Source organism: Equus asinus, chromosome 7 (genome assembly GCF_041296235.1).
Source record: "Equus asinus isolate D_3611 breed Donkey chromosome 7, EquAss-T2T_v2, whole genome shotgun sequence".
NCBI classification, from domain to species: domain Eukaryota; kingdom Metazoa; phylum Chordata; class Mammalia; order Perissodactyla; family Equidae; genus Equus; species Equus asinus.
Window position 1 is genome coordinate 108156715 of NC_091796.1, and position 23955 is coordinate 108180669.

At 45.3% G+C, this 23955-nt stretch overlaps 3 protein-coding genes across 4 annotated transcripts in view; 1 reads left to right on the top strand and 2 right to left on the bottom strand.

The window, feature by feature from the left end:
• Window positions 1–1065: 1065 nt before the first annotated feature.
• On the bottom strand, window positions 1066–7004 carry ATP5MJ (ATP synthase membrane subunit j). Its single transcript, XM_070514431.1, has 6 exons — window positions 6881–7004; window positions 6084–6202; window positions 4782–4858; window positions 2937–3060; window positions 2161–2184; window positions 1066–1461 (listed from the first exon to the last, which is right to left on the bottom strand). Exons 2-6 carry the CDS (start codon window positions 6106–6108, stop codon window positions 1427–1429), a joined length of 285 nt encoding a protein of 94 aa, XP_070370532.1. The 5' UTR covers window positions 6109–6202; window positions 6881–7004; the 3' UTR covers window positions 1066–1426.
• A 117-nt stretch (window positions 7005–7121) lies between these two features.
• Window positions 7122–23955, top strand: part of TDRD9 (tudor domain containing 9) — a 129258-nt gene continuing 112424 nt past the window's right edge. The window contains exons 1-3 of the mRNA XM_044774403.2: window positions 7122–7853; window positions 9214–9591; window positions 10653–10897. The gene's annotated coding sequence lies outside the window, so the exon portion shown is untranslated. The remainder of the gene's footprint in view (window positions 7854–9213; window positions 9592–10652; window positions 10898–23955) is intronic.
• Window positions 21134–23329, bottom strand: RD3L (RD3 like). Of its 2 annotated transcripts, none has more exons than XM_014854441.3 (4): window positions 23139–23329; window positions 22875–22981; window positions 22179–22484; window positions 21134–21813 (listed from the first exon to the last, which is right to left on the bottom strand). In XM_014854441.3, exons 3-4 carry the CDS (start codon window positions 22475–22477, stop codon window positions 21513–21515), a joined length of 600 nt encoding a protein of 199 aa, XP_014709927.1. In that variant the 5' UTR covers window positions 22478–22484; window positions 22875–22981; window positions 23139–23329; the 3' UTR covers window positions 21134–21512. The 2 variants fall into 2 exon arrangements, with proteins under 2 accessions (XP_014709927.1, XP_070370621.1); XM_070514520.1 differs by having other exon boundaries at window positions 22875–23019.

Here is a 23955-nt window from a genome sequence, read left to right on the forward strand (position 1 = left end):
ATGCTGACGTAGTGGCCCGAAGGGTTGGAGGGCGCTGTTCTTTATGGATCAGTGGTTTTCGAAGTGTGGTCCCTGGGCATCAGCATGTCTGGCAATTTGTGAGAAATACAGGTTCTCAGGCTCCTCCCCAGACCAGGGCAATTAGAAACCCTGGGCCCACGCGCCCTACTGACAGCCCTCCAGGAGATTCTGATGCACGCGCAAGTCTCAGAACAGTTGTCCCAGAGGAATAACGTTTAAGATAACGGTCTTTCTGAACCACAGGATTGAGTCATCCTCTGGAGGCAGAACAGAACAAATGCTTAACAGAGAAAATGTGACTTCTGCGTTAGACGGAGCCCTCCCATTCCCCGGGTCCAACGCCAGCTTCCACTGTGGCTGTACGATGCTATCATGCCAATTCCTTGCTGAGCCAACAACCGTGAGGCAGTGAGGCTGACAATGCAGGTTTTAACCCCCTTTTACAAAAGAAACCGAGGCTCAGAGACTCCACAATAAGTGGGAGTCATTTGTTGGACACTGACCATGAGCCAGATTCGACACTACATGCTGGAGACACAGACGAAAGACAGGGATGGTCTTTGGCCTTAAAAGGAGAGTAAGACGGCCAAAGACCAGGACCTGGGCCATCATTTCTACTCCACAGCTAGGCTCCCACTAACCTGCAGAGTACCAGATTTCAAACTGGACTCACTTCTACCCCATGTTTACTGCCTTAGAATCTTTTTTTAAATGCAATTCCAGGGATTTTGGTAATCGTCTTACATGGAGAAAAATATTATGTAGTATTTATTTGATATTAGCCGAACTAGAAGAACCGTCAATTGATTTTTTATATTATGTACTTTGTCTTATAAGCGACTTCTTGATAAAGGCTTCTCCCAGAGCTCATTGCACCCAGCATGTGATCGAATGCTGCCTTATTCTAAAGTATTTGACAGTAAGTTTCCAGACCCTTTCTTACTGATCTTCACAGTTACTATAAGTTAGAACTAAACAGTATCATCTCCATTTTCCGAAAGAGAAAACGGAGGCTGAGGGGTCGTGAGAGTAGGGAGCAGGATCACCTGTTTAACAACTATTTATTGAACATCAGAAGTTTGAGTGCCTGGATCTGACCCCAACTGCCACGGCAATCGAGATATTTATCCTTCAGTTCCTCAGGTTTCCTGAGGGTGGACGGCTGTGAGCCCTGACTGCACCCGCTGCACTACAGAGCTCTACTCAGGGTATGACGCACACGCAGAGGAGCCGGGGGAACCCCAGGGCAGGCAGGGGTGCATCTCACAGGTACATTTATTCAGGCCTTGAGGAATCGGCACTCCTATAAGTGTACAGCGATGTTCCATGTGTTCATCTAACATAGCTTGTTGAAATTTACAGCCAGACTGACATTCCATCTGATGCGCACTCCAAGTAAAGCTGGTTAATGATGACCATGCGCAGGCACAGGACTCGAAGCTTTTGAAAGAGAAGCATAACATACATACAATTTAGGAAGGCAGGAAGCAGCAGATGTAGCTTGTTATCTAACAAGTCAGAAAGTGTACGGGACAATTTCCAGTACTATGAAGCAGCATGGAGAGTCACTTCTATACGGAACGCCCAGCATGTTTACGGGTTTGTAAATCAACTCGAGCCCGTGACAGCTTCCCCACAGGGGCAGGGACGAAGGGGCGGGGAAGTGTCTCCTTCCCAGAGGTCAGGAGCCTGCCCTAGGTTTGAGTAGGACTCAAATGACTACAGTTTCACTGTCATTTGGGACACTGTGAAGAAACACCCAGCACTAGGGAATAAGTTTATGTGGTGCTTTCTCTCAAGACAGCCGACAGGGCAGCGCGGCTGCAGAGCTAACTGGCGCGTCCCCATCCATGACATCGGCTGCCTCTGATTAACCCATTCTTCTACTACTCCAGGAAGTTTTACTTGGCTGGAGGGGGTGAGCAATGGTTTTTAACATGCAGACTATAGGAAGCAGAACTTCAGAGTTCTCATTTCCAGCAGGCACAGTAAACATCATGTTCTGAAGGATTCCTGTTGCATCTTATGCATTTACTGAACCATGTGTCGGCTTCAATTCAGAACAGGAATACGCCTTGTCCTGAAAAGGTACGATGGTGGTTTTCCTTCCCCACCCATCTTAAGAAGCAAAAATCTTACCTTTCAAAGCTTTACTTCTTTTGTCTAAAATAAACGGAAAGAAAAAATGGTCATATCAATGCTTTACAAAAATGTTTTTAGTCAATTCATTGTTGAAATTAACATCCGGCTGAAAGGTTCACAGCTTAGGTAAAGCTGTTACGGGAAACTTCTGGAAAATAGGAGTTACTACAGCGCCCCATAGCCAAGAAGTCATAAAATTTACCAAAACTGTTCTACGAACAGTTAAATGGCCCTTCAGGGTCTGCAGGACTCTTGACATCCTCCTATAGCCCAAACTCCAGTCTTGCAGTTCAAAGTTTTCTCCTTTCCTTCCTCTGTGTACCCAATTGCTTATTAATACGTGATTGGGCCTCGTCTCTGCTCCACTAAGGGCCAAATGATCACCTTGCCCCAACTTCTATGATGAAAATATTTCAAACATCCAGAACAGTGGAAAAGGTACAGGAAAACACCATATACCGTGACACTTCACCCCTAATTATTTTAGCCTGCTTCTCTTTAAAACAAAGGACATCTCCGAGGCATTCAAATACCACTGTCACACCTAAGAAAATTCACAATTCCCTGATATCAAGGTCTTGTTCAAATTTCCCCAATAGTCCCCAAGTGTCTCTTATAGCCGGCGTGTAGTCCCCACATTTTAACAGAGGACCACCAAGGGTTTGATGTACACTCCGCTTAAGAACCACAGTTCCTTTACAATATGGATTGTGATTCCTTTTGAAAAGAATTTTCTTCCTGACCTCTAATGAATCAAACATAAAGACACTTACCAGCACTCCTGATTTTATAAACGATGAAGCCCATCAACCCCATTCCTGCCCAAATCTCCTGGTAAACTTGGGTATAGTAGGGCTTCATGGGGACCCAAACATTTTTGATAAGGCTTTGAAGCATCTGAAAAGGGACACAGTGATAAATATTAGCACGACGGCTGTGTTAAACCTAACTGGTAAGAGATTTCCATTTATTCATTAAGTTAAACCCTATTTCCCACCACTACTCAACAGGGAGCTGCTCTCTTGCCAGGCCTGCTCCCCTGCAGCCATTCCTACATCCGCAGGTGGGCTCCTGCTCTCAGCAGCTCTTCAAGCTCCACACACCCCTCAACACCCCCTGACCTCGGCCATTCTGGCGCTCAAGTCACCTCCTTCTTGAAGCCCCAGAGCTCTCCCAGCCTGTGCCATCCTGAACCGTCATCGAAAGCTCCTCCTCTCTGATGGCTATCCTCCAACGCTATGCCCAAAATCAGACACCACCTTTTTTTTTGCTGAGGAAGACTGGCCCTGAGCTAACATCTGTGCCAATCTCCCTCCACTTTATATGTGGGTTGCTGCCACAGATGCCTGACGAGTGGTGTAAGTCTGCACCTAGGGTTCTGAATCCATGAACCTGGGCCGCCAAAGTGGAGCATGCTGAACTTAACCACTACGCCATGGGGCTGGCCCCTACACACCACTTTCTAACTTTTAAATTGAAAAACTAGTATGTTTGCATCATCGTGTTAAGAACTGTCGGCATTCAAAGCTGAAACAGAGCACGGTCAAGGTACGGTGATTTCCCTATGAGACCAACACTCAGACCTGGGCACACACTGATCAGCTGTATCTCAGTTCTTTTTTCAATAAAATTTCAGCTTTATTGAGGTATAACCCATATATAAAATTGCAAGGTATTTAAAGTGTAGACCATGGTGCTGAGTTAACATACACGCACATTGTGAAAGTATTTCCCCCATCTAATTAGGTAACATAGCCATCACCTCACATCTTTTTTTTAGTGAGAACTCTAAGTTCTATTCTCTTAGTAAATTTCAACTCTTCAATACAGTTATTAACTACAGTCACAATGTTTGACATGTATCTCAGTCTTGAAGTCTATGGCCAAACACAAAGCAGATAGCACAAGACAAGGTCACTTCATAAGAGCTGCAATGATGACATAACTTGTTTAATTAACAGAAATATTCAACCAATTACTGGATTTGATTAGGAAAACCCATCAAATTCTGAACTGAAACAACTCACTTTTATGTGCAGGTCTCAAAGTAATACTGATTATGTTTACAATTTACTACGGACTCTGAAATTAGATTCGTTTCATTTTCATTTTAATAAGGTTTGTAACATCTGAAGTGCTCTATTAAACTACAGCCATTCAAACCACTGCCAGGGGTAACCAGATCTAAGAACTTTCCGTTTTACTTGAAAACATTACTTTGGCGTCAATTGTAATGCTGCCTCGTCCCCTCCCCACCAGAGCCTCGTCTATTGTTCCTTTCACATCTGCTTGGGCCACACAGAATTTTACTTCTCTTCAGTTTCTATGGTTTCCCATTACGGAAACCTGGCCTGCGCGACCACTAGTCATTCAGCAAAGGTGAACCACGTGTGTACTAGGTGCCGGGCACTGTTTCAGGAGCTGAGAAACTGGCTCCTAAAGAGAGGATATCTGGGAGAAAAGTGTCCTCAGCAGAGGCCAGAACGAGCTTAGAGCGGGGAGGACTGGGAAGGAGGCCACTGTGGCTGCCCAGACTCAAATCCTGGCTCTGCCACTTTGCAGCTCACTTAACTCCTCAGTTCCCTCGTCTGTAAAACAGGGATAGAAACAGTACCCACCTCAAAGGGCCGCTGTGATGAGGATGAGGTGAGCTCCTCTGCATCAAGTATGCACAGCGTCTGCTGTCCTGCACTCACTGCTTGATACAGAAAACACCATGGCTGGGCCATGGGAGGGAAGACAGGCCAGCTCATTTAGGGCCTGGAGGCCACAGTAAAAACTTCAGCTTTTATTCTAAGAATGTCACGCAAACTTAACAGCATTCACGATGTGCTTTGCGTTATTTCCTGCACTTCTCCTTAACCCGTGTAGGGTGGGTACTTGGAGGAAGTTGCCCGAGACCAATAGCTGGATCTGAGTCACTCAGGCCCCTGCTCCAAGGTCTGGCTTCCAGCTCTTCTCAGGAGAGAACTTATGCAGGCTGAGGCATGGTCCTGAAGGCTCGCCAGCCGCCCAGGTGTGACCCTGGAGGATGTGGCTGTGTCCTCCTCCTAGAACCTCTTGTAGGTATGTCTGCCCTCAGACTTCCTGTCCTCAGACTATACCAGGATGATCTGTCAGAGTACAAGCTTCCAAGAAACTACCAGCCCTGCCTTGAAAAGGTGTCTGAGAGTGGTCGACCAGACAGCAGCCAGAGAAGGCCTCTGGAGGTCCCGCATGGGAAGACTGCAGAGGCGCTGAGTGCCTTCCTCCCCTCTCTGTGCCCAGCAATGACTGGGGAGAAAGGAGGTCCAGAGGCCCAGTGGGGCTGGAAGCCTGGGAATCCGGGGTTCCAACACCAGCTCTGCCCACTCTGCCCTGGACCGCGGGCAAGTCTGGAAGCTGTTGTTTCAGAGGTTTCCCTTGCTTGGAAACGGGGGTGCCTCCACCTGCCCTACAGGGCTCTCGATGGAATTCAAGGAGGAAATGTAAAGGACCCAGCCTGATGCGTGGTGTGGAATAAGAATTCAGTAAATGATCACACCAACAGCAGAAAGAAATGCTACAAACACCCAGCTGATGGTCACAGTACTGAGCAACTGGGATTCTAAGAGGACCTAGGAAGATGCATTCATTCAGTGAGGCCAGGTAAGGGCGTCAGAGCAAGGCCAGAAAAGGATCTAGAGAGAAAAGAGCAAAATCAACTGGCAGGGTGAAGAGGAGCTAACAAGGGGCCAAAGCCACTTGAGTTATCTTGATATTTTGCTCAGGGCCCCGGCACCCCACACTGTCTCCTCACCTAAAGTGATCCTGGACTGCTATGTAGGGTCCTGCCAATACCTACCCTTTCCCCTCTGACTATCCTTTTGGCCAAGGTTGCCATACTTGGCTGGACAAGTGACATGTTCCCAATGTTAATAAATTCCTCCTGCTTCACCCACCTGAGTCCCCTCTGTCCAGCCACATTTCCCAGCTCTGTGTGTGGGGTTTCTCGCCCGCGTTCCTTCAAAGCCCCATCCTATTCAAAGGTCAAATGGGTGCCCAGTGCGTCCGTGTAAGTCTGCAAAGGTTTTGGCACATTACATTAACAGCAGACTATCACCTGCCCTTACAGTGGAGATAGGGAACGTCTGCCCCACTGAGCCCCAGACCGGGATTCACAGGCTGAGTTCCATACAACTGCAGTCATCCCCTCTAATCCCGTTTTGGTCCCGTTTCCCCTCTCCCAAGGCCTCGCCATATGCACAGCATAACTTAGAGAACAAGCGTGTTGCAAGGGAACTTGAGGTATAGATGAGATAAGGTGTTAAGCAGGGGGTGAGAGTTCTTAGTTTGGACGCTGGCTCCATCACTAACTGGCCGCGTAACCTCCGTTAGGGGACGGAACCTCACAGCCAAAGGAGCCCCTCATCAGAGGAGGACGATGGTGCAGGTGCGTTAGATGCATGAACGCAAAGGAAAAAGGGTAACGCGGCCGAGGCCCTACTTCCCACTGACAGCTGATGCCTGGACCGCCTCGCTTCGCAGTTCGGGGGCCGGGGCGGAAAGGCTCGCGTGGGAGGGGAAGGGGTCGCATCCAAGGTCAGCGGGGGCCGCGGTGGGGCCAGGAGGGTTCTCGCCCGCCGCCAGCTCTCCTGGCGGGGGCCAAGTTCACCCCACGACCCCTGCCGCCCCAGCCCCCCGCGTCCTGGCATCCCCGCGCTGAGCAGCTGGGGCCGAGCCGGCAGCCCCCACTCACCTCGGCGCAGGACCAACGGCTCAGGCCACCACAAACAGCACAGCCGACGACTCGGGAAGGTCACCTAGCGCGCAGGCGCCGCGCGGGGCCTGCCGGGAAGGCGGAAGGAGCGGCTGCGCCCCAGCGCTTGCACGCCTCCAAGGCTGCGCCTGCGCACCACAGCGCCCCCAGCGGCCGCCCGCGTGTTGTCGGTGTGGACGCGGGCCGGCGAGGCCAGGCTGGCGGAGCGCCTGGGGAAGGGGTCGGGGAGGCGGCGTTGAGGGTGTGTGTCGTGATACGGCGACTAACTTTCCGGGTTTGTCCGGGACACGGGACTTTCAGTGCTGAAACCTGAAGGTCCTGGACGAAGCGGACCAGTTGGTCAACCTGAAAAAGGGGCCATTTTGGCTTGCTGTGTTAAAGGCTGAGCAGTCGAGTCTCCTGTCCCTGTGGTTTTCTTGCCGTTTCTCTTTGTATTGTCAACTTTTCGCTCTGCGTATTTTTATCCATCTGTTCTGTGCATAGTAATTCTACTCAATGGACAGTATGAAAACTTCTACAGGGGCTCCGGACGCTGGACCTAACAGACACTGACTTTAAAAATAACCGTGCTTAGTATGTGCAAGAAAATAAAAAATAAGACTGATAATTTAAGCAAAAAACTGGAAATTGTAAAAAACGAAACAAAATACCACTTAGCCGATTTGAGCTAAATAGAAATTGGATGGGTTTAGCAGCAGATTAAACAGATGAGTTACTGAATTGGAAGATAGGTTAGAGGAAACCATTCAGAAGCAGAGAGAGACAGAAGAGGAGATGAGAGAGGATACAGTTAGAAAGTCCATCATACATGTAATTGGAGCTTAGAAGGAAATGAGAGAGAGATGGGGCAGAAATATTCGAAGAGAGAATTGCTGACTGATAATTTTCCAAATGTGATGGAAAACAAATCACACCGAAGATTTAAAAACCATTATAGAAACCAAGCAGGCAGGTAAGTGAAAATATACTAACACTTTGAAACCTCATAATAAAACCATAGAAAACTAAAGACAAATAGAAAATATTAACATAAATGCCAGTCTAGAAATCTATGCGTACAGAAATTAGCATTCAGTAAAGAATGTGAAATGAAGACATTTCAGGTAACCTAAGATTGAGGAATAATCACCAGCAGATCTACAGTTAAAAAAAAATCAATGTTCATTATTCAGGCAGAAGGAAAGTGAGCTGAGAAGGAAGATGGGGATGCAGGAAGGAAGAGCAACGAACATAATCCTGTTTCGAAGGGAAAAAAGCTTGGGATCAAATGAAGCTGCAGGTGCAACTTGAAACGCTTGCCATTTTAGGGTAATGGTTCTCAAAGTGTGCTTTGGGGGTTTCGAAGGCCCTCTGGGGGTCAAAACTATTTTTGTAGTAAGGGTAAGATGTTATTTTTCTTTTTAATTAGAATTGTCTCACAAGTGTACACTGGAGTTTTCCAGAGGCTGATGTGTCATGTCTCAACAGAATGAATATAGAAACAGATAGGAGAATGTAGCTGTCTTCTATTAAGGCAGACATTAAGAGATCTGTAAAATGAGAAAGTGTTACTCTTCTCACACACACAAATTTTGGAGGGTAAACACAGTAATTTTTCATAAAATATTCTCTTTAACACCAAATGGTTTTATTATTGATATTTTAAAATTAATAAAATGTCTCAGTTGTAATCCCTAATAAAGTAGACATAACCCACATAAACAAAAGCTCTCTAGGATCTTCAGTAATTTTTAAGAGTGTAAAGGGGTCCTGTGATACGGACTGGGATTGAGAACCACTGTTTAAAAAGAATGTTTTAAACTTATAATGAGTTAGAAAACTGCTGAGGACAACAACAAGCATTTAAGAAATTTAAGAGCATCATTGTAAGCTATTTCAGGAGAAAGTTTCTGAACTTCAAACACAACTTGAGCTCAACAGAATTTTAATGGCTTTTAGTTGCTAATCCAAAAAATCCTATGAAAAACACATCTTTGAGGAAAACAAAATATTTAAAGAAAGGGCCACTCCAGCAGATTTATGCAAAGTGCAGAATGCTGCATTTTGTGGGTGAGAGGGTCAGGGAAGACATGAAGGTACTCTGGGCATGGCTTTTCGCACTTTATCAAGAGTGCTGCTTAATGGCATCAACATCGTATGTAATTGCTCTCAGCTGTTTGCTTTTCCTTTAGGTCTGCAGCTCTAGCTGCTCTGGGAATGCAAATACGCAAAATCTCCACCAAGGCCCGGGAGGCCTTTGGGGGCCTTTCCACATACTCTGGCCTAGATGTCTACAAGCCTATTAAGAACTGTCAATCTGTCTCTTTGAACAGGAATGCATGACCTGGGCCAAGTGAGCATGGAGCATCAAGAGCTACTGAATCACATGAAAGGGGGCAAAGCCGTTCAGTGACACAGAATGTTAACTAACGTTAAGTCAGGAGAATGGCAAGTGATGAGAACAAACTTAGAAACTGAAGAAGCATCAAGACAGTGTCCTTAAACTGCAGTTAAAAACTCAAAACCCAACAGGACTGAGGGAGATAGTAACCCCAAAAGATCAAAGAACATACAAAAAGCCCTATGGAAAATATCGCGTGAGAGGAACCCTCTTCAGAAAAACAGCAACTTCCACTTAAAAACATCTTCATTGTGACATCAACAAAGGATGATAGCATGTGGGAACAGTAACGTTATTAGGAAACACAAACGTGAGTTCCAGAGTTGTGTCAAGTGGTTTCAATATATTTTGTGAAATTAAGAACATGTGCTAGCATTCACATAAGGTATGAAGCTGCAACATTTTCCAGTCAATGCTCAATGACATACTAAGAATCTCAATGACTTTATGATTACATTTTTTATTTATTGAAAAACAAATTCTTTTTCTCTGCCAAAAAATGTGTGTGTGAGGGGCACTTATGGAGGCTGCAGTATCTGGAAAAGTCAGAATATGAGGTCCAGAACTCATAATACAAATTAGTGGTTTGGACAGGATTTGGACCTGGGACTCCTGGCTCAGTGCCTCGATCCCCGCCTCATTTTTTGTGAGGCACAAATAGCTCAACCCCCACCTAGTCTGACTTCTGTTCACACCGTTCTCAAGCTGACCTCTTATTTGCCACTCTCCGGGCATTTTCCAGTCCTTAACTGGTTGGACTTCACAATGTTAGTCAGTGCGATGCTCCGGATGCCCTCTTCACATTCTTTCATAGGGCTCTTTCCAGGGAGCCCACACTGCACTGGGCACTGACCGCATGCTGGGGGGGGGGGGGGGGTGGAGCAGGGAGTCATGCCACTCTTCTGATTCTCCCTGTTGCCTTCCTTCCTTTGTATACCTTGCTGTATTTTTTTTCCCCTCTGCCCTTTCTTTCAGGCTGTTTCCTAGGGTTCAGTCCTCCACTTCACTTTTCCAGAGCTGGGTGTGGACCATTTCAGCTGTTCTCAGGGTATTAACCACCGTCCTTTTGCTGACGACCTCCACATCTGCACCTCTGGCTGCCTGTTTCCGTCCAGCTGTGTGTAGGACACTGCACCTGAGATGCAGGTTTAGGAAGGAGGAAGATGAATTCAGTTTAGTTGTCTGGCCCCGCAGAACTTCCTCCAGGCCCTCAACTCAGGCATTACGGTTACCTGCATCTCGACCACCTTCCCCTGTGACTCTCTCTCTGAGTCCTCCTTCACTGGGCTGCTTATCCCGCAGGTGTCCACTCAGGTGCCATTTTCTCCACGAAGCCGTCCCTGACCTCCTGGCTCTCCTCCCCCAAATTAGGTGCAAGGTGTTCCAGTCCAGCCGCCAGTCGTTTACCCCGACAACACAAACTCAAATCCCTCCTGTGCTTTGCCTTTCAACCGCCACGCCGAGGCCTGTCAGCACGGTACCCCGCCGCCCTGCGCTGCGATGGGCACACCGCAGGTGCTCAGCAGATGCCCGTCCCTCGTCGGCTGAAGCGCCAAACCTCAGATGTAGCAGCTCTTAGGACAGAGAGACTCGAAGCCGTACTCTTGCACATCCAGGTACGCTGATGCCTCGGCCTGGCCGTGGAAGGCCGAGGGGCTCTGAGGGGCTCCTTTCGCTGACCAGGAACTGGGGCGGGATAAGACTCAGGATCTGCGCATGCAAGAGCAACACAGCCAGGCCTTGCTACCGCTGTGGCCCGGCTCGCGCTCCCGGCAGGCCTAGCGCGGAGGGGCGGGGCCGGCGGCATGAGGCCAGGTTGCGCAGACTCGTGGCGCGCTCTGATTGGAGGGCCTGGAGCGGGGGCGGGGCCGTGGGCACGCCGTCGCACGTCACGCCGTCGCACGTCACGCCGTCGCACGTCATGCCGTCGCGTTCCAGTGGTCGCCTGTTCCCGCCGCTCTGAGGGCGGTTGGTTGAGGCGGCGCGACGCCCGGCCGTGAACATGCTGCGCAAGCTGACCGTGGACCAGATCAACGACTGGTTCACCATCGGCAAGACCGTGGCCAATGTGGAGCTGCTGGGCGCGCCGCCCGCCTTCCCGGCCGAGGCGGCCAGGGATGAGGCGCAGCGCAGGGCCGCGGGCCCCGGCTCGGCCCAGGCCCAGGCCCAGCGGGCGGTGTCCGGAAGGTAGGCGGTGGGGGCGAGGCCTGGGGCAGCTGCGGGGCCCGCACCACGAGAACTCGAGAACGGGGCTGCCCTGAGACCCGGCTGGACCACGTTCCTGGACGTGGCCACCCTGGAGATGCCCGGCCATCCCAAAGCCGGCTGGCCACCAAACAAGCCCCATCCCGTGACCTGGACCACTTATCTTGGCCCCACCGGAAGCAGAGCCGCTCTGAGAGCTTGGTTCCGTTTTTAGGTTTTTTTAATTAATGGACTTTATTTTTTAGAGCAGTGTAAGTTTACAGAAAAATTGAGAGGGAAGTACAGAGTTTCATGTACCTCCTGCTCCCCCACCAGTTTCCCCTATTGTTAATGTCTTGCTTTAGTGTGGTACATTCGTTCCACCTGATGAACCGATATGGCTCATTATTATTAATAATAATAGTTGAGACTAGGGTTCGCGCTTGGTGTTGTACCGTCTGTGGGTGTGGACAGATGTGTAATGACGTGGGTCCACCATTAGTATCACACAGAGTAGTTTCACTGCCCTGAGAGTTCTCTGTGTCCTGCCTCTTCATCTTTTTCTTCCCCCAAACCCCCTGGCAACTACTGATCTTTTTATCATCTCTTTAGTTTTGCGTTTTCCAGAATGTCTTACGGTTGGAATTGAACGGTATGTAGCTTTTTCAGAATGGCTTCTTTCACTTAGTAATATGCAGTTAAGGTTCCTCCATGTCTTTTTGGGACTTGATAAAGCATTTCTTTTTAGTGCTGCATACTATTCCGTTGTCTGGATGGACCACATTGTGTTTTATCCATTCACCTGCCAAGGATATCTTGGTGGCTTCCAAGTTTTGGCAGTTATGAAAAAAAGTTGCTGTAAACATTCCTGTGCAGGTTTTTGTGGGTTCGAAAGTTTCCAACTCCTTTGGGTAAATACCCAGGAGGATGAATGCTGGACATTTGTTCAGTTTTCTTGACATTCCTCCTCCCACTATTCTTTGCCTTAAGTAGCTGCTGTCAGTTAATCTTTTCACGTGATTTTGGTGGAAGTAAAAAGGCAAGAGGATGCCTTTTGTTTTTCGGAGACCTAGATCTGGTGAGTAGAAACACCTGCTGCCTGTAAAGCAGGCCTGTGCGGAAGTACCCACAGCTTGGAGTATCGGCATCACTGCTTGGTCCTCCTCCCCCCAAGTTCCATACCCTCTACAGTTGAGAGGATGGTTTTTGTTTTTCAGTTTTTTAAGTTACTCTTTTTCGTTGGCCTCATCTGACCTAGTCGATGGGTTTGGAGTATAGGTCAGGTTTTCTTGGGCTGTTTCAAGCCTTTGTAGAGTCAAGCGCAACTTGGGATATTTGTTAAATTTGTTTCTTGGAGGCAGGGAGAGGACAAGGAGACCCTTGTGTAGCTCTAGAGTGGTTGTTTTGTTCATGTTTTGCACACTCTGTTTCCTTGAATTACTCTGGTGAATGATCTCGCGGCCACCTCCCCTCCTTACCTGCTTGCTCACGAGACTTAACGGGTAGAACAGTGTTGCTTTTGAATAACTCGTTGTGGTACTGGAAGTAAATTATTATTGACCTTGTCAGACATGAAAAGTATAGATTTAAATGTCTTTTTAACTACGAAAGACCGGTTTTCTTTTTTTTTAAGGTTGGCACCTGAGCCAACAACTGTTGTCAATCTTCATCTTTTCTTCTTCTTCTTCTCCCCAGAGCCCCCAGTACATAGTTGTATATTCTAGTTGTGAGTGCCTTTGGTTGTGCTGTGTGGGACACCGCCTTGGCATGGCCTGATGAATGGTGCCATGTCCACGCCCACGATCTGAACTGGTGAAGCCCTGGGCCGCAGAAGTGGAGTGCATGAACTTAACCACTTCGCCACGGGGCTGGCCCCACTAAGGACCAGTTTTTAAAATTTCCAGTCCTTCATGGATGGAGACTTTTGTTAAATCAATGAAAATGAATTTCCAGGATAATGGAAAAAGACAAAATACAAGCCCTATTTTCAAAATTATTACAATCAACATATATAGAATTACTTTGTAAAATAGCCATAAATATTTCAACTTCTGTACTTAACAAGTGGCAGGCAAACAGTGTTATGTTTGCCTATCTGTGAGTCTGTGATTAGTAATTCCTGTGGAAGTGCCTTCCTGGGCCCTTAACACCTGTATATCTGATGTCAGAGGTTCTAGCATGTAGTAGGCACTCGATTAAATACAGTCATGTGTCGCATAATGATGTTTTGGTCAATGACAGACTGCATATATGGTGGTAGTCCCATAAGATTAGTACCATAGTGCCTAGGTGTGTAGTAGGCTATACCATCTAGGTTTGTGTATGTACACTCTATGATGTTTGCACAAGGACAGAATTGCCTGGCAAAGCATTTCTCGGAGTGTATCCCCATCGTTATGAGATGCATGACTGTATAGTTATGTTATTTAATCCCTGAGACAACCCTTTGAGGTTGACGGCATTATCTTGATGTTATAGATGAGGAAACAGACTTGGGTGGTAAAGTGACGTGCCCGCTTTCCTGTAATAAATGGTCATCTAGGTAGAATGACCCCCCAAGATGTCCTCTGGAACCTGTGAATATGTTATGTTACGTCGTGAAAGGGATTTTGCAGATCCTAAAATAGGGAGATTGCCTGGATTATCTAATTGAATAACATGAGCCCTCAGAAGTGGAGACCTTCTCTGACTGGTGTGAGGGATTTGAAACATGAGAAGGACTTGACTGGTCATTGCTAGAGGGGGCCACATGGAAAGCATGAGAAGGAATGTGGAAAGCTAAAGAGCAAAAACTGGATCCCGGCTGACAGCCGGCAAGGAAATGGGGACGTCAGTCCTACAACTTCAAGGAACTGAATTTGGCCAACAACCTCTGGCCTCTGGCAGGGAATGCAGCTCTACTTAACACCTTGATTTGGGCCTTGGGTGACCCTAAGCAGAGGACCCAGCTGAGTCCATCTGGACTTCTGATTTAAAGAAACTATGAGATAATAAATTTGCATTTTACACTGGTGAACTTGTGGTAACTTGCTGTGGCAGCAACAGGAAACTAACACAGTGGGAGAGCTGGATTCAGATTTCGAGTGAGCTGACCATGCAGCATTGTCAACCACAGTGCCTGCCACACGGCAGATGCTCAGATACTTGTTAAATGATGTCTTTCCAGTAAAGGAGAGTTTTGGGTGTGGTTTTGATGTTGGTGAGAAAACATTTGACATAGGGGAAGGCAGGCTTTACAGGCGTGGGATATCACATAGTGGAAACGTATTTGGGAGGACAGTCGCTCAGTGCTAAGATGAGCTTGCATTGAGTCGCTGGAATCCCGTCTGTGAGAGTGTTGTTAAATTGGCTTAGTGAGTCATATGAGTAGTTACCACCTGCATTAAAAAAAGAAGAGAAATAGAAAATACCAGAGTGTATCGTGGGTGGTTCAGATGAGGATTGTTCTGTGAGACGGACGTGTGTCTGTGTGCTGAGTACAGAGTCACAGTGTGAGTTCCTTTGTGCTTGAGTTCCGGTTGTGAGAGGCTGGAGAGTACAGTTGTCCCTTGGTATCTGCGGGTTCCCCAGCTGTGGCTCTCCTGAGCATAGTACAGGGTTGAATCCGTGGATGTGGAAGCCGCGGATACAGAGGGCCGACTGTACTGGGAGTTGGGAGGGATTGGTGAAGTACAGGTGGGGAGTCGAATGGTTCGTAAGGTGTATTTTCAATGATGTTATGGATTTCCTCCTTGTTCTCCACACTATTTTACTCCTTTTGTTTGATTGTGGAGAATGCTTTCTTGTATCTTTACGTTCCTGTTTCTTCACCTTAGCATATGATAAAGAAAAACTTAGCGGCGGTGTTAGGCCATTTTGAGCGTTTTCCTTCGGTGAAGCTTTCCTTTGGAATGCCGTCCACAGCCCTCAGCCTGTGGCTGGGGGCCTTGCAGCGCTCCCGCTGTCTTCTGCCAGTGTTTCTTTGTGCTTCTACGTGCACTCTCCTGTCTTCATAGCTCACGGGAACTCCTGGCTCCTGACAGTCTGGCTTCGTTCTCACTTTTGTGTCTTTGATCTCCAGCACCTGACAGTGTACTTTGTCCCAGAGAAACTTCACACACAAAGCTTTCAGGCTGCCGTTGTCTGCTGGCGCTTCACCCGGTGCCTTTCTTCTGAGTGTCACTTTTCCTTCTTGGTGAGTCTTGCTGTAAGGAGCATGCCTACTGTGGTGGGCGTTGTATTGGGTGACGTGGGCAGTACAACCAGTCTCGGTCCTCTTGATAGAGGGAAGTCCCATTTTATAGCTGAGAGAATCAGGGATCAGATAAGTTGAGAAACTTACTCCAGTCCACACATCTGTTTATGTTGGAAAATGGATGTGTTTAACTCCAAAGCATATTACTTTTTCCTTGTTGCCTTTCAGTATTTAGGCCTGGGGTACATGTTAGTGTATGGTTGTGTTACCCACTGAGGATTCCTATTTTCTATTTACCCACAAAGTCCATGGTTTGTTTGTTTGTTTGTTTGTTTTTGGTGAGGAAGATTGTCCCTGAGTTAACAGCTCTGCCAGTCTTCCTCTGTTTTGTATGTGGGATGCCACCACAGCATAGCTTGATCAAAATCAAACTCATTTTTAGCTCTGAACCTGGCATCTGAACCCTCGAGCCTTGGGCCACTGAAGCAGAGTGTATGAACTTAACCACTGTGCCACCGGGCTGGCCCCTAAGTCCATGTTTTTTAAAAACCTTTTTGTCTCTTTAACACATTTAGTTATTAGGTAATTTTCCCATTAATTAAAAACAATGACTTTCTCTTCTCTGTCTCCTCCCTGCACTGGAGTAGAGTGACTGAGAGGGGGATGGTCGATGAGGTCAGGGAGGGAACGGGGAGCTAGATCCAGAGTTCTGTCTTACACCTTGGTGGGAGCTCTGCTGCTTTGTCTGAGGCAGTGCGGGAGCCAGTGGGGTGCTTTGGGGTTTTGAGTGAGCTGTGGCATGATGTGACTTGCGGCTGTAACAGGATCACTGCTGTGTGGCATGGATTGAAGGGGGCCCAGGTAGGAACAGGGAGATCAGGCAAGAGTCTGTTGATGTCATCTGTGATATCAACTTTATGTGTCAACTTGGTAGCACCATGGTGTCCAGATATGTGGTCAAGCATTATTCTGGATGTTTCTGTGAAGGCGTTTTTTTGGATGAGATTAACATTTAAATTGGTGGATTGTGAGTAAAGCTGATTACCCCCCATAATGTGGGTGGGCCTCATGCAATTAGCTGAAGACTTAAACACCTGCGACCTCCGCTGAGCAAGGAGGCCTTCTGCCCTTCTGCGTGCTGACTCCCTTTAGACTTGGACTGAAACTGCTGGCCTGCCCTGCAGACTGTGAACTTGCACGTCTACAACTGCATGAGCTAATTCCTTAAAATTAATCTCTCTCTTTCTCTCTCCACATCCTGTCGGTTCTGTTTCTCTGGAGAACCCTCAGTAATACATCATCCAAGCAAGAGAGGGGACAAGGGCTTAGGCCAGGATGGTAGCAGTGGAGGTGGTAAGCAGTGGTGCAATTTAGGATATGTTCCTAGGACAGAGTCGAGGACTTTGTAGCTGGATTGGATATGGAATATGAGGGGGGAAGCAATCATGGGTGACACCAAAGTTTTTGGCTGAGCATCTGGAAGGTGTTGCCATCAACCAAGAAAGGCAAGACTGCAGGAGGAACTAGTTTATGGGGGAATACCATGAGTTTGATTTTGAACATGTTAACTTTGAAATTCCTGTTAGACAACAGTAACTGTCGGCAGTCTGGAATTGAGGAAAGAAGTCTGGCTGGAGCCTAGGCATTTGTGAATTTAAGGTTCTCAGCCCGATGAGATGAGATCTCCCAGACTCTGGGTGATAGATCCCAGTGGGTGGATGCAGAGAGAGAAGAGGTCCAAGGACCCAGGCCTGGAGCACTTGGATGTTTAGAAGTTGATGAGGTGGAATGAGTCCTTTGAGACTGAGAATGGACAGCTGGAAGGATCAGAGGGAAACCAAACACTGGCTTTAAGTTGTGAGCCCACTTAAAGTAAACAATTGTTTGCGTAATGTCCCGTATGTCATCTCTTAGTACTTGTATGGAATTGTTTTGTGTTGTTTTCCCCACCCAGGAACTTCTTGAGGGTATTCAGTTTTATTATCACAGAATCTCCACCTGGTAGTGCAGCACCCGGTGTGTGCTGGGAACTCAGATGGTTGTGTGGATGGATGAACTGCCTTAGTAGGTCTGCATTGTTGTGTGCTTACAGTGTGCTGCGTCCTTACTCTAGGAGTGATGAGAGTTGCTTCCTTATCCACTCCTGCCTGATTGAATCATAAAATCTGCCTTACTCCTCTGACCATGGCTCATTTCCCTGAGGGGGTGTGTGTATGTGTGTGAGTGTATACAGTTAATCCAGTAGAAATCAGAATATCCTGGCAACTGTACCATAAAATATTTCCAGAATAAGAGTGTGTGTCACTGTTCACACTGTCACTACCCTGGACTAAATAAACCACCATCGTCTCTTGCCAGGATTATCGCAAAAGCCTTCTATTTTGGTCTCCTGGCTTCCAGTGATTTATTCTAGCACCTAGAAGAATACCTGCGTGATGTAGATGCTCAGTTAATATTCGTTGAATGAACAAATTCTTGAGTAAACATTCATACCTAGGGTTCTTTGAGCACATATTTGTCTTTCTGTGGGATAGATGGCTGTTTGAACAAAATACGGGCTGTATTGTGGGCTGCTGAGCGTGCTCCATCTGGCATCTGACTCATCTCCTGGTGCTCTGGCACTGCCCCCTGGTCACACTGGCATTTCCCTGTGTCCTGAAGATACCAAACTCATTTCCCCCTTGGGCTTGGGGCTTCTGCACCTACTCTTTCTTTTGCCTGGAGTGCCTGCCCTCTTTCTCCTCCCTCTGCCCTGTTTCTTCCTTTGCCTGACAGGCTCCGTCCATCATTCGGGGCCCTGTGCAGATGTCTGCTCCTTGGAGAAGTCCCTGATGGCCTCGGCCTCCATGGCTACAGAAGTCCTGCCCCACCTTCTTTCCCAGTCTCTCTAGTCTATTTCAAGTTTTTTTCCTCCTCTAAAGCACTTTCACATGCCCCAGGTCTTGTCTATTAGTGATGTGTTTTGGCACCTCCTCCATCTCAAAGGGCTCAGAATGTTCTTAGGTTTCTGGCTTGTACAATTGGGTGAATTGGCAGTGTTGGCGTTTACTGAGATAGAAAACGCTAGTTGAAGTGTTTGAAGAGTTAAACACTTTTTTTGTGTGTGTGTGTTGATTCCTTTGTTCCCTTGTGAATTTTATTTATCCTTTTAGAAAACAAACCTCTGTGACTGGTTTGGAGCATGTTGCTTTAAGTTGCCTCTGGGCATTGAGGAAGAGGTGTCAGGTGGGCAGTTGGCTCTGGTTTGGAGCTCAGAGGGTAAGTTGGGGCTGGAGGCCGTGCGGGGGCCTGACAGACTGATGTGAATCCCAGCTCTGCTGTTTACTGTCTCTGATATTGGGCCAGGCATTGAACAGGTCTGAGGCTGTTTGCTCATCTGTCAAATGGGAATAACATCACCTACTTTCAAGGTTAGGATTAAGTGAGAATATACATACAGTGTTTAGCCCAGTGCCTCGCATGTAGAAGAGTGACTTTCATGTTATTAAATGGATTGGGCTGGTTAATAATGCTAACTTTTGAGAGCTTACTATGTGTTAGGTATGCGGAATACTTTTACATGGATTAGTATATTTAATCTTTATTATTTCCTAGCCAAAACTTTTAGCTACTGTGCCAATACTGCTTTCTCTTTATAAAACATACCTGAAGCTTTCCTATTAGTCCTCTCCTCTGTCTGCACCCCCCTTTTATTTTTAACCCTCACTCCTTTGTCAACTTGAGGTACCGTAAACAGCCCATGTATAAAAGCATGGATCTCTTAATGTTCAGGAAGTTATTTGTGTTAAAACTTCTATTTGATTTGTAGATTTTCTAGATACAATTGTAGTTTTAAATTATGTGCACTGATGCTGTCACAGGAAGCATGGTTATAGGTTATTGCCAAAAACAAAGTGAGAGGTAGAAGCTCAGAAGGAATACTAAAACTCACTGTATTTTTCCACTCCCTTTTGAAGTCTGATCCTAGAGTTAACTGTCTTGTGGTGACCTAGAGTGGCCCAGGGTCACTTTCAGCCTGTGTTAGTGGGATGGTGTAACCGTCTACAGCTTCTTCAGTCAGTGGAAGCTTTCTGATAAGAGATACTTAGAAAAATTATCTTCTTCCCATCTGAACCGGGAGAATGGCCCTCCTTTGAAAGTGCTGTGGGCTTAGTCATTTCTTTTGTTCAGTAGCTATTTGAGGTGCCTTGGAGGGAGAATGAAATGTTTTCGGCCTCTTTCTGGTGTATATTTCCTGATATGCACGGCGAGGTTGCCAGTTGTAGTACTGCATTTCATAGACAGACTCCAAGTTCTGTTTAAAGCAAAAATTTTGTTCTCACCATTAAGGCAGTATTGAAACTCTTGTTCGCTACTTTCTATATCCACTGAACAATAACCAGTTATGTACTTTTGGGGACATTTATGTCTCTTACAAATAGTTTCCCTCTAAGAAATCTTACAGTGATTGAAGAAGCCATAGAGAGTTGTCATGAAAACTGAACAAAAAGGGAACAGGAATGAGAGGTGTCTTTTATTTTAGACCCACTTGGGGCCATGTTTCCGTTTACCTTGTCTCATTAAACCCTGGTTAGATTGACACCATTTATTACATGGTTAGGATTTAAGACCAAATTGAGGCCGGTTCAGAATTGTATAGAAGTTGGCGAAGAGGGCAGAGAAAAAATGAGTGAGAAGGGTCTTTTTTTTGAGTGTATATTTAGTTCCAATCTTGAATTTCTTTTTCCATTTTATTTTATTTTTTTTTTTGAGAAAGATTAGCCCTGAGCTAACATCTGCCACCAGTCTTCCTCCTTTTTTGCTGAGGGAGACTGGCCCCGAGCTAACATCCGTGCCCATCTTCCTCTACTTTATAAGTGGGACGCCTGCCCCAGCATGGCTTGCCAAGTGGTGCCATGTCCACACTCGGGATCCGAACCGGCGAACCCAAGGCTGCCGAAGTGAAACATGCCAACTTAACTGCTGTGCCACCCGGCCAGCCCCTCTTTTTCCTTCTTAGATGAAAAAAGCGCTCCCCAAATCGCCAAATATAAAGTTACAGACATTAGATTCTTTGGACTTACCTTTAAGAATGGTAAAGATTCTAGCACTTTATAATAAAAATAAATCTGACTAATGAATAGTTTCCTACTTTACTGAAATTATGAAATGTTGAATTTTATGTATTAAATATTTTGCTATTTTAAATGAACGTAATATCAGTTTAAATTATATGTGAGCACTGATTTTTTGTTTTTGAGTGGCAACTATAATGTTGTTAAACCAGTCCATTTCTTTTTACTGTTATAATATAGAGCTGCGTTTTTTATACTTTCCCTTATTTTTGGTTGAGATTAAGAGTGAATCTGAGCGTTGGGCTGAAATACCACTTTACTTTCCAATTGCACATTATTTCCTCCTTTGCCGCTGTCTTCCCCTCCCCCTCCCCTTCTGAGAATGACTGATCTGGAGACGATTCAGTGTTATGTTGTAAAGATAAGATTCACATTAGTCACTTATTGTATTCTATATTTAGCTTTCTTTTAGAATAAAAGTCAGGGTTAATATCTAAATTTCATACAGAAGTTGTCAAATTTCATATTAAATAAAATGCCTTAGTTCCTGTGAGATGTGTTTGAGGTATAAGAAAACACTTCAAACCTTTTTTCAAAATATTTAGGAAACAGTTAAGAGCATACTGTTCAATGAAAACATTGCATTTTTAGAGAGGTTAAAAAAGGAACACTGTTTAAAACATAGGCTTCGTCCACGGGAATTCTAACTTCTGACCTTGCAACAAAGAGAAACATGAAGTCACATCACTTTTTCTTATCCTTAATGTTAAGAGTTCTGGTACTAACATGGTCATAAAAACTCCTCTGGTTATAAGTAACTTAACTTGATGGGTAATAGTATGGTAGGTTCCATATTCTGTGTGAGAACGTCGGGAACCTGTTCTTTGTGTTTTTGTCTACGTAACTTGAAATAGTGGGTATTTCCTCTTTGTCTGGACTCTTGGGGCTTTCACCTGGGGTCGGAGAACGAGCCGCGCAGGCTGTGCTCCGAGGCTCTTCCAAGCCCTCTTGCTGCTGCCCGCCTTTGTCCGTACTGCTTAGGAAGTCTTTCAGAACTTGCTTGAAGATGTAGACTATTTCCCATGGCAGTACATCATTTTCTGCCAAAACTTCTCGAAATCTAGAGGGAAAGCAGTAATGAGTATTGAATTCAGAAAGTTTCTTTTGTCATATCCCTTTATCTCCAAAGTATAGTTTATAAAATGTAATCATATAGTAGTTAACCACCTTTCGAGTAATCTGCACGTTGCTTTAAAGTTATGCTTCTAGTAAAGAACTTTTGAATGTGGTGTAAAAACATTTCCTAGCCAGTAAGATAACAACAGATATTTTTGTCCAGCTTCTCCTTAGGGATTTAGGTTGCTGGGGATTTGATACATGTGATTAAAGAATTTATATGATAGGATACAATTTCCAGTTTAAATGTATGGGGCGCTTAGACTTGACAGTAGCAAATATCACAAGAAGAGAACATAGTATTTTTACCTGCTGAGAATGGTTCCAGTTTGACAAGGCTGAACTTGTGAGCAAAGAGCTTCAAGTTGTCTTTGTTCAGAAGCTGGGATGGTCATGTGGGGATTCTGGTGGTTTCTCAGCCAGTTGTAATCCACACTTGTTTTTTTCACTTTTTGTTCATTTTCAATCTCTTGTATTAATCTCTCTCGCTCCTTTAGATGCCACTTCAATTCTCGAAGTAGAGTCTTTGTTACTACATCTGAGCCAGGATAGTGTGTGGGTTTGTAGGAATCGTATTTTGGCCATTTCATCCAGCTGAAAAGTGGCATTTTTAGCCTATGGAAATATTCTCACTTGTTTATTTGCATAAAATGTTATGGTTCTGATGAGCAAATATGTTTCTTTACAATAATTTTGCCAGAAAAGTGCATGAATTTTTCACTGGTTAGATATACTAGGTCAAAATAAGATTAGAACATGGATTAAAGTCTTTTAATTTCTAACTAGGTCAGTGCCAAAAACCAAGCTTTGAAAATACTAAATAGCTAAGCAGAAATGAAATATACAAAGTCAGAGACAATCTACAGACTGAACATTTTCTGAAAATAACACTAACACTTGCTGTTAAAAGTTCTTAGGAGGCTTTAAAATATTAACATATAGGAAAGTGCTATCTACAAACGTACTTTTGACTTTTGTTTTGTACAGCAAAGGTTTAAAGCATACCTGTTATGTGGTTGGATCCGATGTCGTGATGTTTCCGAAGAGTTTACTTGAACTGGTGCTGAAGGTGTGTTTTACTCAGGCGTATCTTGTTCTCCTGGATGTGTCCCCTGTTGAAGGAATGAGCGTCCTTGTTTACCCACTGAAACTGTATTTGAAATAAATAACTGTCTATGTTAGGAATGAGGTTGTGATGTCTTCATTTGGAGAGAATTCTCATTAATTCACCTTGTAAGTAAGCTAGAAGAAATGACAAAAATAACTTACTATTTAATCTTCACAAATTATATAATAGTCTGCCTTTTGAATGTAGCTCTGTCTATTTGAAAAAGATGCCGGCAGCTACGAATTCTGGTCCTCAATGCATTTAGACATCTCTTTGGTAATGAAATGAAGCACGGTCGTCTGAAGCACCACAGATGCGCTCCCAGCTAAGGTGAAGTCTGTCGCATGATGTGATGCTCTGCTGTGCATAGCTGCGGGTCACAGTTTAGTGCTGTATTTTTATGCCTGTAGAGCTCTAAAAATAACCATGTTGCTTTTAGTCTTCAGCTTAACTTTCAGGCCGTTTAGAAGCCGGGTCACTGTCCCCTTTAATGAAAGCAGGAAAAATACATCGGATTTGACTCTTTGCAAAATATCCATTCTGAGAACGCTTGTTATAATTGAGCAAAATAGACAATGCAGATATCAGTCATGTGTGAAGTATTTAGTAAATGTTACATTCTGTACTCCTTTTGTTTTTCTTTCTAAATAGTAGTTAAATTTGTATATTTAAGCAAGTTGTAATGCTAGACGACGTTATATACGCTTAAGTAGATCAAGTTTAAAATATACTTTATAATCTCTTTAAAAAGATGATGATAAGGCAATAAGAGATTAAGGTCAGAAAAAAATAGACATTGAGAACATACAAAGTTCAAAACAAAATCTTATAATTCATGATAGGAAATCATTTTAGTGTTTTCTTTTGGAGCTGAAGGTGAAATACTTATACGCACTATTTGGGCGAGTACTGCTGTGTGATGGTGTTTACTCTGCTAATTTTCTATTCATATGTTGTGTGTCTTCTACTCAAGAACAG

Excerpts from the sequence above, each read along its gene's own strand:
- ATP5MJ (XM_070514431.1), bottom strand. The coding sequence starts at position 6,108 with ATGTGGCTGGACAGAGGGGACTCAG. Across the intron at positions 4,859-6,083 it reads GCTGGACAGAGGGGACTCAG|TGAGTGCAGGACAGCAGACG; the intron begins GTGGGTGAAGCA and ends TGTATCAAGCAG. Across the intron at positions 2,185-2,936 it reads TTATAAAATCAGGAGTGCTG|ACAAAAGAAGTAAAGCTTTG; the intron begins GTAAGTGTCTTT and ends CGTTTATTTTAG.
- RD3L (XM_014854441.3), bottom strand. The coding sequence starts at position 22,477 with ATGCCACTTTTCAGCTGGATGAAATGGCCAAAATACGATTCCTACAAA. Across the intron at positions 21,814-22,178 it reads ACTGGAACCATTCTCAGCAG|ATTTCGAGAAGTTTTGGCAG; the intron begins GTAAAAATACTA and ends CTTTCCCTCTAG.